General features: G+C 37.0%; 1 protein-coding gene across 3 annotated transcripts in view; it reads left to right on the top strand.

Annotated features, from left to right (window-relative positions):
* The window catches only part of PHIP (PHIP subunit of CUL4-Ring ligase complex), a 120,843-nt gene that overhangs the window by 3,278 nt on the left and 102,796 nt on the right, over positions 1–14,769 (top strand). For all 3 annotated transcript variants that reach the window (XM_072855335.1, XM_072855334.1, XM_072855333.1), the window contains exons 5-6: positions 7,991–8,141; positions 8,247–8,345. In XM_072855335.1, coding sequence (XP_072711436.1) covers positions 7,991–8,141; positions 8,247–8,345 — 250 coding nt within the window. The remainder of the gene's footprint in view (positions 1–7,990; positions 8,142–8,246; positions 8,346–14,769) is intronic.

The following is a 14,769-nucleotide window of genomic DNA, read 5'->3' as shown; positions in this document are numbered from 1 at the left end:
TCTGTTTCTTCTTTTCTTCCCCCCCCCCCCCTCCATTTTTCTAGCTTTAAGATGCTGACTCTTATTCTGAAGAAGGCATGTTTTGTCATGTTTTGGTACCACTTCTCAGACTTGAATGCCTTGAGCTTTCACTAAACTTTGTAGAAGGGGCTGAAGGGAGAAAAGCTAAGAAATAAAAATAGCAGTAAATGTAGTGTTAGGTGTCTGACTCTTACTCTAGGAGGGAATAAAGGGTCTGTGTAACAGGGAATGCAGTTTAATCCCAGGGTTTTGTTTTGTTGTTTGCAAAATCATGCCGTTTATTACACATCTATTTAAGTAGATGTCTTTTCAAGAGATGATGATGTTCCTGGTTTTGTCCTCGTTTTGGAAGCATTTAGGAATTCTTATTAGAGTTAACTTTCTGTTATTAGACTGAAATTCACAGCCTTAGATATTTTATTTCTGTAACTTAATTTGTGCAAATAATGTTAAATCCAATGCAACTTTCATCTTGTAAATTACTTTCCTTTTTCTGTTTGGTCAGTGAAAGTAAATGTTTCATTTTCTTACAAGCTAACATCACTCTGTGCAGGCTTGTAATGCCACAGGAAAATACATGAGTTCAGAAATGCCATTATACTATGTTTTATATTCTTAAGTGATTTTTCTTGAATTCAAATGTATGTTTCTATATTATATTTTTCTACAGTCTCCATTTGTGGTATAAACCACTTGAATCTTGCTTTGAGAGTGTAGTCTCTTATTTCAGAGTGCCAATCTCGTTTTTATATCGTCAGTATTAAGATTTCTGTTTGTGCTATAACCATAGACTTTCTGAGAATTGAGTCCCTGGTAGGCCACTTTCAACCTAGGTGTACCAAGGATGGTGGGACTCTTCAGTAATAGATCTCAGGATGTTTTGTATTCTCTTGCATTAGTTGTGAAAACTTATTAATTGTAAGCCAACTATTTTTCTCTTCTTTTTGCAAGACTGAGGATTTCTCATGATGGGGGACAGAAATTCAGGAGTTTTAAGAGTGAACAGCTCACTTGAGCAGAGCAAGGCAGCCTTGTGAATTGTTTATAGATCATAGTTAAATGTGTTGTTTAAGTGTTGTGTAGTTAGGCTTTAAAACACCTTTGTTAGGGCCTTGACACATGAGCAAGCTATGGTGCATCATTTGACTCCAGGATAATTGTTTTTTTCATGTTACAGTTTCACTATGGGTGTAGCTGCTCTGATTGTACACTGTGGATGAAAGCTATGCATTTCTGCTGCATCCTTTGTGTAGGCACGAACGCTCATCCAAATGTGCGGTCAGTTGGATAAGGGAGCTGAACTGTCTGAAAAATGAACAGTACAAAAATCACTTTCAGATGGTTCAGCTCTCCTTTTGTGTTCATCTCTCACCATGAGAGAGATGATAGGAGTGCGCGTGGAGGGCTTGGGGAATGTGTTGGGCTTGCTCCTTTTGGGAGCAAAGTGGACTTCAGCTGGATGAAGCCAACTGTTAAGATTCACCACAGCTACTGTAGAGGGTGGTTGGGTTTTTGTTCTTTGGTTGGTTTTGGGGGGTGGTGGGTTTTTTGTTTGTTTGGTTTGGTTTTTTTAAGCTCTTCTAGGGTACAGACATCATCATGTACGTGATCAGAACCATTGTGTTAACTTTCTTTTTCTTATCTAAAGTATTCACGTAACTGTCATTTTCTCTGTTGAATTAGAATTTTATTCGTGGTGGTTGAGAAGGGAGAAGGCAGGGAATTCACATCAGACAGGGAGACGGTGTGATGGGTGTAGCAGGCAGCATGCCTTGTTGTTTTCAGGAACTGTTTATTACTATTTTGCTAACATTTGTCCCTTCCTCTTCCCCTGCCCACAATTATTAAATGAGATTTAAAGTGAAAAGGACAAAACTATTTTCAGGCCATCCACTGTTCGTTCTTTTTGGTTATCAAAGGCATGTGAAGTTACAAAGCGTATCTGTGGGACGGGGGACACTAAGTGCATTGACACTGTATTTCATTGTTTGTATAATACCTAACATAGTAAAGTCTTTTAGGCAGCGTTGTGGTTACTGTTTAGTAATTCTGTTTCTTAATAAGTAACCAGATAATAAGTGGTTTGTTTCTTCAGGAAATCTTGTGCTGCAAAGGTATTCAAAGAAATAGGGAGCAAAAATAAAACTTGCATTGAATCAGAGAGCTGCTGCATCATCTAGTTCGTTATTAACAGTATTTTGGGGAAAGTCTATACAGTGTTTTGGAAGGTAGTCTGAAAGACTTGGCACTGGAGGTAAGAAAACCTGTGAAATGATTGTGAGCTTTAGCAATGATTTTGGTCTCATTATCAGTGCTTCAGCTGAACATACATCAACTTAAATGATTTCCTTTTAGTTCTAAGAGACAAGCACTTCCATTCTACAGATTATTCCCATAGCTGGGAATTTAGTTATGGTGACGTTAAAGACTCTCTGTTCAAACTATTATATTTTGATGAGGAGGAACTCGTTCATTGTGCGAAGTACCACATGTTTGTTCCACAGATAATCAAGGATTGGCTAAGTCAGCTGTTTTGTGCTAGTTCTTTCAAACTGCAACTAAGAAACATTGATGAGAGATGGGCTAAAGAGGAATATCAAGTTTCTAAGGTGTACCTTTTATTTAAAAAAACAAACAAACAAAAAACCCCAAAACCAACACAAAACATTATGAATGAGTTTAAGATGGGCAAATAGGTACAGGTAATCTAACAGTAATAGATATAGTTGAACATCTTAGTCCATAAGACTGAAAATGCTACTACTGTTTGTACCTTCTCATGTGGTAAGTAGCAAGCTTGCAGCAGCCTGTTTATACTAAGGTTTGAGTTTTTTGTCTGCTCTGGCCTCATACCTATTAAAAGCATTGAATAGTTGAAAAACTAGTATGTTCTTGAGATGGCTGGTTTCATATAGGTCTATTCCATTAGAGAAAAAGTAGTCTCACATTAAAATCATAGGCATTCCTATAGGAAATAGTGGCTAAGTATCCATACGCTTTTAGCTCAAGCATAATTAGAAAGTACATGAGAAATAAACATGCTTTGGGGAAAAAAGTTAATTCTCCAATTCTCCCCTCCCTGTTGTCAGCCCCCCCCCCCCCCCCCCCGCCAAAAAAAAAAAAAAAAATTTGGAATGCTTCAGGGAAAAGTAATTGCACTTTATTGCAGTTCCTAATTTTAAAGTGATAAGGCAGTGGCTGGTGATAGAGGGTACTCAGTTAGATTGATGGTCTGATATAGTACAACAATTACTGTAATTCAATTTGGAACTTGTTTTGGGTAATATGTTACATAGCAGAATAGTTAAAGCTGAGATAGCTGCTGGTATTAGCAAGATTGAGCTCTTGCATCTTGAAATATAGGTAGCTGGCTGACTTAGATTTTGTTGTTAGATGTCCTCATGTGGAAATGTGTTTTTCTGAAAGATACTTACAGTCAAACTTGTTGTTAAGCATGTTAAGTGTTAGCATGGTGGGAGGGAAACCAAACAAATACTTTGCAGAACGTTTCAGTATGAGTAGTGCTTAAAGCAGAATGCAGAATAGGGTCATATTTTACTTCATGTCTAAAACACTGGCAGCGAATAACTGCATTATGTATTACAAATTTAACTAAAGAGTCTAGGTCAAATAATGATTCTGTTGATGCATTCATTGTGATTCTGATGCTGAATTATTCTGCAGAGTCATGCAGAATGAAAATATAAGCACTTAGGTCTATTTCAAAGGTAATAAAAGATCTGAATGTTAGTCCAAATAGCTGTGTAGCTGTATTTCGTGTGTTCCCATGCTGTTTGTTTGGAATAAGTGAAGTTGGGGGTAGTAGGTAAAGGGTGAAGTTGAGGGTAATGCTGCTTCTTATTTTCTAGAAAGTATTATTTGTGCTTAAGATCTGAAAATTTTGTACTTGCTAACAGAGTTCTGATTTTTATTACAGTAATGTTTAAGAAATGTTATTAACTTGTCTTATGTGAAAAGTCTATTCCAACAAAAAGAGAGTTCATTATTATAGTTATAAAAGCATATCTTCTGTGCATTTCTGTTGGAAGAAAAGAGCAGAATTAGATGTTGCAGAAAGCCTAATAGGAGGAGGAAAGAAACCAGCTAGAATTTCAGCTAGGTGGGACTGGCAGAGAAAAAAAAATCTGTGCTGTTTATATACTGTTTGACATCACAATTTTGACATAAAAATTTAAAATTCCTGTTTGTAGAGTCCAGTTTTCACTTTTCATTTAGAGGGGTATGAATTTTAAATACTTGTATATTTGTTATTTTTTTTCCTTTTGCTTTTACTTTCTCCTCTTGGAATCAGAGATCGATATCAAGACAAATTTCCGTAAGTTGTCATAAGCTTTTCTGTTTCTGACAAAGCTTGTAAAGTGTCCTTTTAAAAGATAATTTTATTTATTTTGTCACTTAAATCGGACTTGAAAGTACTCTTGACAGGGGTTTTTTTTGTTGTTATTTAAGAGGAGGACACAGGGTGGTAGGTATATTTTATGTTGGTTCTGGCTTCTTTTTACAGTTTGTCAGTGCAAGAATTGTATCCTGGTAGGCAGCACCTTAGAACAATTTTAGCTTTCAAGCCTCTCTGTTGTTTAATGTATTAAATAAACTTCCTTACCTTGTCCTTTCTTGAGTTGTTGCTATCACATTGTGGTTCTCTTTTCTGCCCCCTTTTTTTTTTTTCCCCCCTCCTTTTTCAAAAGGGAGGAATCAGGACTAAGGTGAATTTCTGTTACATACATTTTCATTTGTGACTTCTACTGTAATGCTAATAGTCACACATACAAATTGGTGCTGGACCAGGCTTCCTAGAGAGGTGGTCGATGCCCCAAACCTGTCAGCGTTTGAGGCATTTCGACAGTGCCCTTAATAACATGCTTTAACCTGCGGTCAGGCAGTTGGACTAGATGATCGTTGTAGGTCCCTTTCAACTGAACTATTCTGTCAATATTGTTAGAACAAGATTATTATTTTCTGATGGAGAAGAAAGTACTTCACCTGGAGAAAACTTACTTTATAGTCTGTTTTAATAGATTATTTAAGTTGCACCATTTCCTTCTTTATAGGAGAAAAAGGGAAAGAAATAAGTCCAAATAAAACCTCTAATAAAATAAGAGGGTTTTTCCCTATCAGGTTTTGCAGTAAAATGAAGCTTGCTTTTTTATTTTTAGAAGTTTATTGTGTGTGCTTTAGTCTTGTATAGGAAAATGAGAGCCAAATGTTGACTGTGTATGGTGCATGAAGTAGTTTTATAAACTTTCTGGAACTGAGAAGTGTTTAGATGGCCAGTGTCACTTTTTTTTAAGCATACAGCTCACTTAGTATTGTTGAATCAGTTTGTTAATGAGCTGGTTGCGAATGCTGTTTAGTAGCGAACAATGATTACTCAGACAAATGCTGGGCAGAAGCATCACGAAACATAAATAGCTGTTTTCACACAAATGGACTTGAGGAGAGACTGTAGTGTGGGTGTAAGGTAAGATCTTTAATAAGTATGATCAAGAATAATACAAATAGATACCCCATTTGCTTTAAAAACTGCACAGGAAATTGAGCCTACCTAGTTTCTGCTAAAATAAAAAAGTGAACACATGGCTTATGACAAATCATGAGAAGTATGACTCAAGATGTCAGCTAGCTGTAGTTTTGGAATGCGTCAAAGCCGATTTGCTTCATTTACTTTAGATTTTGTGCATTTGTGAGCATGTGTAAAACTGAAGGGTCTTCAGCAGGATAAAATGACAACAGTGTTGCATATGTAGTTCTAATATTTGTGGTTAAACCAAAAAATGAGTGATTATTAATCTTTGAGAGACAAGTTCAGATTCTGCAGACACCAAGTCTGGTTTCAGATAGAATTATACAAAGGGCAGTATTTGTTAAGTTTTTGCGCTTCTTTTCATAGCAGCAAAGGAGAACAAAAGCTAAGGAAATGGATCAGGGGTGTTGATGGCAGAAACTGTTCTTAGCTTTGTCGCTACTTGCAGCTATTCTGGTATTTTAGGGCTCTCAAGCATGTATTTTGACTGATTCCTCCTTTAGGTAGAGGAAAGCAAGTTTTATTTGCATGTTACTGATAAGAAGAATGAACCAGAATAGTAAGTTCTGAATTCAGTGGATTATTTTTTGCCACTCTTCTAACAGGGTGCCTGTCTGATGACATTAAATTTAGTAATTTTAAATTAATTGATCTGTACAATCAACTGTAACTTTATAAAAAAAAATTCTAATATTTTTTAAAGAAAAACCTTTTTTTAACTCGTGTGAATTTTGTAGGTCATTTAACTTTTAGGCAGTCAAATTCAGACAGCTTGCAAGGCCTTCTACAAATGTAATATAATTCACAGAAGGAAAGCCCCACTTTCCTGGAAACAGCTAAACATTTGCCCGCCAATGGGAAGTAGCAAATTAATTCCTTATTTTGCTTTGCTTGCCCTGCAGCTTTTGCTTTACCTATTAAACTGCCGTTATTTCGACCCACGAGTTTTTGCTCTTTCATCCTTCTGATTTTCTTCCCCATCCCACTGGGGGCGAGTGGGTGAACAGCTGTGTGGGGCTGAGCTGCTGGCCAGGGTTAAACCACGACAGGAGCAAAAGAGAAAACTTCCTCCTTCACTAGAAGGCTGCTGTGTTGTTGGTGGGAATTACTGGTGTAAGCAAGGCTTTTCCAGAGCCTCGGTTTCAGATATCAGCACTCTTTATGTTAACAAACTGCTAGAATACATGAAGCAATTACAGTGTGTCAGCAAGATAGGAGCACATTTGATGAAAATGAGGTATATTCCTGTTAATTGGGTGTAATACAGAAGCATCATTCTGCCTAAAATGTCAGTCATGGCTGTCTAGTTGCAGAATAACAAAACATCACAAGCTTTTACTGCAGTACTTTTTTTTTCTTCTGCAAAGTAAAACTGTGAAGACTTATTTCACACTGTACAAAGGATAAAACTACTACACGCCAAATCCTGTACAAGAACTGAAGAAAACTGAGTTTCTATCCTCCCTCTTAATTTTATTATTTTAAATTTTCTTTTGTTATACTCTAAGCTGACAATAGCTTACGTATTTTAAAAATGCTATTTCTTAACTGAAAGCTTTGTGTTAATAGGATTTTACTGTTGTCACACACACATTTCAAAGCTTTTTTTCCATGTTATATAAGATGATCTTCTGATCCAGAATTATAGTAGTTCAAAAGAATGAACTGGTTTTAGTCTGGGCAGTCATTAATACTGGTTCAACATTGTTATAATCAAGTGGTGAGAAGATCCGTTGCTGATAATAGGAGCTTGTTTTGGTACTGTGCAGTTGAAACCTATGAGCAGTTACAAAAACTGATCATGTTTGTAGCCTAATAGAATACCACATATACCAATTTTAAAGTTGAATTACTTAAGCCAACATTTTTGTTTAAAAGCTTTAGATGTTAAAAAAAAAAAAAATCCAGTTGTGGAGCTTCGACAAGGTCTTGTAACTTAGGTGACTTAAGGCAGAATGTTTTTGCATTGTCTTCTACAAAGCTATGTTATTTATTTGGTGTATTTGAATCTTCCAAGAATTCTGTAAATGTTGATGTCCTTACAATCTTTGTCTTTTCTTTATCTTACAGTAACTTAAATTGACCAAGACACTATTTAAATATAATATTGAATATATACTTTACATTTTTAACTTTGATTATAAAGGACCTTATTAGTCTATGACCAACTGTGCCTTAAAGTCAGAAAGCAGTAAATACCAACAGTTCTCTGTACAAAGTGACATGTGCTGAATAGAAGAATTAATTAGGACCAGCTGGAAGGAATTATTGTACTTAAAGGCCATTATTTGTTTTTATCCTTAATATACTATAATTTTCTTATGAATTTGTGTAACAATCTGGAAGAAAAAAAGATGAACGCAGTAATTCTTCAAAAATATTATGTTCTTCATCAAATGTTTTGTTTGCTCTTTCATATAATAGGTGAAATACTACAGACACTTGGCACCTGATCACTTGCTTCAAATATGCCATCGACTCGGACCGCTTCTAGAGCAAGAAATTCCCCAAAGTGTCCCTGGGGTGCAGACGTTATTAGGAGCTGGCAGACAGTCTTTGCTTCGTACAAACAAAAGTATGAGGATTTTATGAGAATTTTGAGTTCTTGATATTTCATGCCTTTTCTGCATTTTCACATGAAAAAAACGCCTACATTTTTTGTGTAATTCTTTGAAAACAGGTTGCAAACATGTTGTATGGAAGGGATCTGCTCTTGCTGCACTACATTGTGGGAGGCCTCCAGAGTCCCCTGTAAATTATGGCAGTCCACCTAGTATAGGTAAGTCAGTTTTATTATGGCGTTGCCATTGTAATACCTACCTGCCAGGGTGATTAATTATTGTGATGATGAGAGCTAAGTAGTAGTTCTGTTTATATTTGTCCTTGTTTGTGTCATATACCTTACCTTTAGTATTATTTTTATTGAGATGTTGTGTTGTCATATTTACCAGTTTGTATGTGGGGAAAAAATGGGTATTGTAAATTCATATACTGGTTCTGCTCTGAAGCTAATTTTGTCTTTGAAGTATGAAATGGAACAAAATACATTTCAATAGTGAATACATACAAATAAAACTTTTTGTTAAAGATATAATAAAGCTGTAAGTAGATAAATAATTAATACTATATAACAACTTAAAACCAGGACAGCATGGCCTGCACCCATTGTTGGGGAGAATAAGTCACGTAGATTGTGGTAATGGTTTTCTTTGGAAAGATTTGAGTGTCGTGTAGAAGTTATTCTTTCTGCTCTCTGGTCCATTCAGTAATTTTGTAGCTGTGCTTTAGTTTGCTATGCTATATCATGAAGCATGCATGTGCTGTCTGTACTGTTGAAAAACTGAGAAGCTGGAGGTCAGGGGTATTCTTCTTTTTCTTTTTTTCTTTTTTAGTTATTTTTAAGCTCTCATATGGTCACTAAAACATGTTTGTTAGCTTTCAACCTTTAACAAGATACATGGTTTTTTAATTACTAGAAGAATCAACATCTGTGATATTTTAGGAGATTATTTAAGGAGCATCCTTTTTCTTTTGTCATGGATAGGAAAATGTGCAAAATCACTTGTGTCTTTCCATCTTTCTCTGCTGATGTCCAGGGAAGGGGTAGTGGTTAAGACCAAATTATCAGTGTGGTTTATAGCAAAACAGTAGTGGTTTATACCAAAACAGTAGTTGCAGATAGACGTGCAGTGTTGGATGAGAGTAGGCAGAGAATATCCAATTGATTGGCTCCTGATCAGGTGCAGTTGCTGCAAAGACAAAGGTTTCTGCCTTGGCAAAAAGAGGAGACTGAAGATATATTGGGGGAACTAATGAGTAACAATGTACAAATACATATATAGCCAGGTGCTTTTCGGGACAGAGACATTTTTACTGTGGTAGCTTGCTATTACAATTTTTCAATCTCTAAACCCCTTTTGGAGGCTATTGGTAGCTTTTAAGTTTTCCATGAATGGGGGGGGAATGATAGATAGAGATATAATTGAGAGAGCTTAATTTGGGCTATTTATATTATTTCTAATGTTGAAAAAAATCTCAAAATCAAATCTCAAAATGCATACCATTACACTTTACCCAGAGAATTACAGTTATCTCTTAACAGCTGAAGCAGGAGCATGCTATAGCTGAGAAGCTCTTAGGTTGAGCACAGCCAGTTTTGACTTGGTCAGATGGCAAAGTATTTGATGTCCTAGTAGCTCTTCCATTTTAAAGCACAAGTTGCATGCCTTCCATGATGTTTCTGTAGATGCTTGGAATATAGGAAGAGAACATGGTTTTGCTGAGTGTTTAGTGCTAAATTTTCAGAGCCTCCTCAGCTAGTGTGTGTGTTGGTCAGAGGTGGTTCACTTAAACCCTTGTGTAGCACCTGCATCCATTCAGTAGGGTTTTGTTTAGAGCTACTATTTTGGTATTCATGTAGAGAGTTGTTTCTATGTTGTGCTCTAGATGCGGGGGAGAAAATGCTTGTGGCTGAGTAGAATAATTCCCCTCTTGAGTGGCTGTGCATTGTCTTGAAGATTGTAAACCTGGAAAATCTTGGGCTAGATTAGCAGCTATTTCTGCAAGGTGGCTGGAGGACTGAGCTTCCTAATAGCTAAGATTGCTTTAGTGATTGCCTTACCTCTTCCTTTACTTGGGAATACATTTTAAAAGGCATTGGAGAAATCTGAGTGGAAGAGGGCTGTTTTGCATTGTACTGCAGCTTGCTCCATGGTATGTAGTTTTTAAAGGGAGAAAGACCATTGTATGAAGTCCATGGCAGCTGGAGTTCAAAGAAAGTTACAGAGTTTCTGTGGTAGTGGAATTAAATGTTAAGAAAAATAACTTTCAGGCTCTTTTTAGGGAAGAACAAGTGAGGCTCTCTAAATAAATGTTATTTTTATTGAACCTTTTGCAAAGCACTGAATATTTGCAAAATTGTAGTTACTTCAACATACCACTTTTTTCATGACCAATAATTTCCTTTTCTAAACATTGAGATAAGTGCTGGTAACTGAAGTATTTTCAACTGTGGAGTGCATTTGGATTTTTTTGGATGTCTGGTTCAGAGCTGTGTGTGAAAGCATTTGTTTTTGATTTATCCTATTCTGGTCTGAGCCTCTCAATTAAATAATGAACTGGAATGACTTTTCTTTTTATAAATTGAACTAGAAATTTTATTCTGTTTCCTTAAGTAAATTCTCAATTTTCACCTAGGAAGGCTGTATTTTATGTATTTGCCCAACAAAAAAAAATTGGAACCCATAATTCTTCAGGCTGTATGTATTTCAGGTGGAGAACCCACTAATGGTTGAGAAACAGAAAAGATACTGAAGTCTTTCTATCTTGTGCAGGAAAACTTAATTTACATTTCACTGAACATATAGAAATATTCATTCCTTTCCTAGCCTGATGAACCAATGCAATTATGACGCTGATGGGATATTCTTTAGAATTGCATTTTTGTGTACGTTGTACCAGCTGCCTTGCAGGTAGCTGGTTTATATGCAATTAAATTACATCTGTACAAATATGTACTTCTCCAGAAAACTACAGGATATCTGTAGAACATAATAAAGAGAAACAAAACTTGAATATGGAATAATCTTTGCCCAGTTGCTCTCACTTGTGCAACATATCCTATAAAAAGTTGCTGAAGTGCTTAATTAAGAACAAAAAGAGCCATATCATATGTTAGTTTGTTTTGTTAAAGGTCCTGTTTTCTTCAATGCAGAAACAGAACTCCTTTTTTCAGTGATTTTCAGGAACTGCTGAAAAAGCATAGAATCAAAGCATAAAGCTTTGAGCTCAAAGCTCTTGGGGATGCTGGTCACTCAGGTGTGAAGACCTGAATGAGACTGGCTGTTCGCCCCAGACAAAGAATGTTTTTCCTGATCAATGAATATATCTGCCTTTCAAAAATAGTATTTCATGGTCTTGCTGAATAGTCCACTTCAATAAAAGTTCTGAGGCATTTTGCACTTTTCTCACAGTTTCTTTATTAAATGATGCTGCTGTTTTGGCTGTAAACAGAATGTGAGGTTCTGAAAGTGTTGTAGATGTCTGTTTTCAGAAATACAGTAAATACTTCAGGCCTAAAAGCTAATCTAAGAGTATTTTGTGTAACTATATTATTCTGTTAATTATAGTAAAAAAACTAAAAGAAAAGACCTTGTGTTAAAGGGTCTAAGTAAAAGTAACATCTTGTTACACATGTTTATTCAAGTCTAAAGTGAATTATACTGAAGTAAGTGACTTCTTGTTAAGCAAGAAGAAGTGAGCTATAGAAGTCTTATGGTACTTATACTTTGAGTAAAATACAAACTGAATAAATATATAGTGAAAGTGAGTGGGATTGCATTGAAGTCAGGGAACTGTTTGGAAATGCCTGAGATTGTATAGCTTTCATTTGTTTTTACCTTCTGCCTTTCCAAACATCTCACCTCCCACCTCTCTGAATTAGTAAGGGTTGGCAGTTACTTTCATTGAGCAAACTAGTATTATGTGTAAAGTTAGATGTATATAGAACTTTTATATTTTCAGAAATGCTCCAGTGAGGAGTCAGTATACTTCTACCTTCAGGAAATGCCCAGAGACAAGTTCTGGCTTGATCAAATTGCTAGCTTAACCACTTTACTTAGTTGACAATCGTCTGTAAGCCAGGAGACTTGGAGTACTGCATGGAGTTTAGAAGCTGAACAGAAGAATGGTAGGAAGGTCAATTCAAGCTGCTTTTTTGATCTTGGACATCTTTACAGAAGGGGGAAAAAAACCCAACAACCCAAAACTGCGTGCTTGATACATTTAGTCTTACTAGCTTGGAGAGTGAAAGGAGTCTAGCAGTCTCTTCTTTATTATTATTTTTAACAACTCTGAATGCCTTAGTATTCATTAGAGGTGTGTCTAGCCTCTCAAGTTATGAAACTTGATTCAATATGGGTAAGAGTTGTAACTGAAGTATATTCTTCAGGTGTCCTTCTGGGTTTCTTCTGAATCTGCTTCTATTTTTGTGCAAATAAAAGGGGAACGAAGGTGGATTCTGTTCTTCAGAATAGAACTTTCATTAGTTAAATACAACTCCAGAAAATGAAAGATAAGCCATAAAGTTTTTTCTGTGTATTTTTTTAAAATGTAACATACTTGGTACAAAATTAAATTGGGTTTATCACTGACTAGTGGGTAAGGCAGGTTACTATCCCCCATCTTTAAGGCATATTCACATTCCAGGATAAGGCCATGTAAATAAGGTGGTGGAATTGGTCACTTTGATAACTAAAATAAGAAAGCCAAGCAGGGGAAAAAAAAATCAGTACAGCTAATACTGCCATGTCTTTCAGAGCCCCAAATTTATCTTCATTTTACAGAGTGCTGTTTTTCTCTGAGCTGCTTGTTCTATTTTGGGCAGGGAGGAAGAGACATTCTAAAACTTTCAAGACATTCAGTTGATGCCTGTTGCATGCCTTTTGAGTGGGAGAAAAATTTATACTCTTTCTTAAGTTCCACTGAAAACTCCCACCACTTTACCTTCATCAGCTTTATATTTATGTTTGATTTTTAAATTTTTCTGAGGGAAACCAAACAAATAAGGTGATCTTGACTCTGAGATGTGTGGTTTTCAGATTAAGGGTGTTGGCAGCAATGAATTGTAACAGTAGAAGTGAGATTTTAAAAAACAAAGTTCCATATTACTAACTTGTTTTAAGAGCCCAACTCTCCATTCACAGTTTAGGTTCCTGAGTGGCCCTTATAGAAAAGGAATTTCAACTCTTACCTTTAGAGCTTAAGGTTAGAGCCTTTGGGTAAAGAATCCCATGTTTCTAACCCTACCCCACTTTCTTTTTTCTCTTTTTTTTAACTCCTAGTAAAAGCTAGTAAAAGTGAGCAACTTGTTGTATTTGACCCTGCTTTCAAAGGAGGATCAGACTAGCTGATTTTTAGAGGTCCCTTCCAATTTCAACCATACTGTGATTCTGCAGTAACAAAAGTCAAAGTTCTTCCAGCATTAAATCTGGTGAGGGACATGAAGGAACACAAGAAGGGCTTTTACAGGTCTATCAGCAGCAGAAGGAACAGTAAGGCCTGCTGCTGAATGGAGCAGAGGACCTGGTGACAAAAGACCTCCAAAACCTGGGGTATTCAATGCCCTCTTGGCCTGGGTCTTCACTGGTAATACCAGCCTTCAAAAATTTCAGGCCCTGGAGACCAGAGGGAAGGTCTGGAGCAAGGAAGACTTTCCCTTGGTGGAACAGGATCAGATTAGGGACTGTTTGAACAAACTACATAGGTAAGTCCATGGGACCTGATGGGATGCACCCCTGGGTGCTGAGGGTGCTGGCTGATGTCACTGCAAGGCCACTCTTGATTATCTTTGAAATGTTCGTGGTGGTCAGGGGAGCTTCCTGAGGACTGCAAGAGAACAAATGTCACTCATGTCTTGAAGTAGGATGAGAAGGAGACTCTGCAGAATTAAAGGTGGGTCCTCCTCACCTCAGTCCTTGGGCAAGTGATGCAGCAAATATTCCTGGAAGCAAGCCAAAGTACTAAGGACAAGAATGTGGTTGAGAGTAGTTGGCATTGATCTATGAAGGAAAAGTCATGCCTGACTAGCCTGATAGCCTTTTAAATGAGATGAGTGGCTTGGAGGATGATGGGACAGTAGTGAACGTTGTTTATCCTGACTTCAGCAGGGCTTTCCAAACTGGCTCCCATAACGTTCTCACTGACAAACTGGCAAGATATGGGCAGAAGTGCTGGGCTCAAAGGGCTGTGATCAGCAGAATGAATTCCAGTGACTGGCATGAGGGCCAGTCACTAGTGGTGTACTACAGGGGTTGATACTAGAGCCAGTATAGTTCAACATCTTCATTTATAACTTGGATGATGAAGCACCAAGTTTTGCAGATGATACAAAACTAGGAGGAGTGATTGATGGATCAAATGGTCTGTGCTGCCATTCAAGGGGACAGGCTAGAGAAATGGGTCAACAGGAATCTAATGAAGTTCCACAGAGAGAAGTGCAAAAGTCCTGCCCATGAGGAGGAGTAACCTTGTGTACCAGTGGACAATGGGAGCCGACTGGCTGGAAAGCAGCTTTGCAGAAAATGAGCTGGCTGTCCTGGTGTTGAACATGTCAGAGGTCGAGCGTGTGTGCCCTGGCACAAAAAACCCAAGTGGCATCCTGGGCTGCTGGAGGCGGTGCATTGCCATTAGTTTAAGGGTGTTCC

This window comes from Ciconia boyciana, chromosome 3, assembly GCF_034638445.1.
Source record: "Ciconia boyciana chromosome 3, ASM3463844v1, whole genome shotgun sequence".
Taxonomy (NCBI): domain Eukaryota; kingdom Metazoa; phylum Chordata; class Aves; order Ciconiiformes; family Ciconiidae; genus Ciconia; species Ciconia boyciana.
The sequence above is the reverse complement of the archived record's forward strand: the minus strand, read 5'-3'. Positions and strand labels throughout refer to the sequence as shown.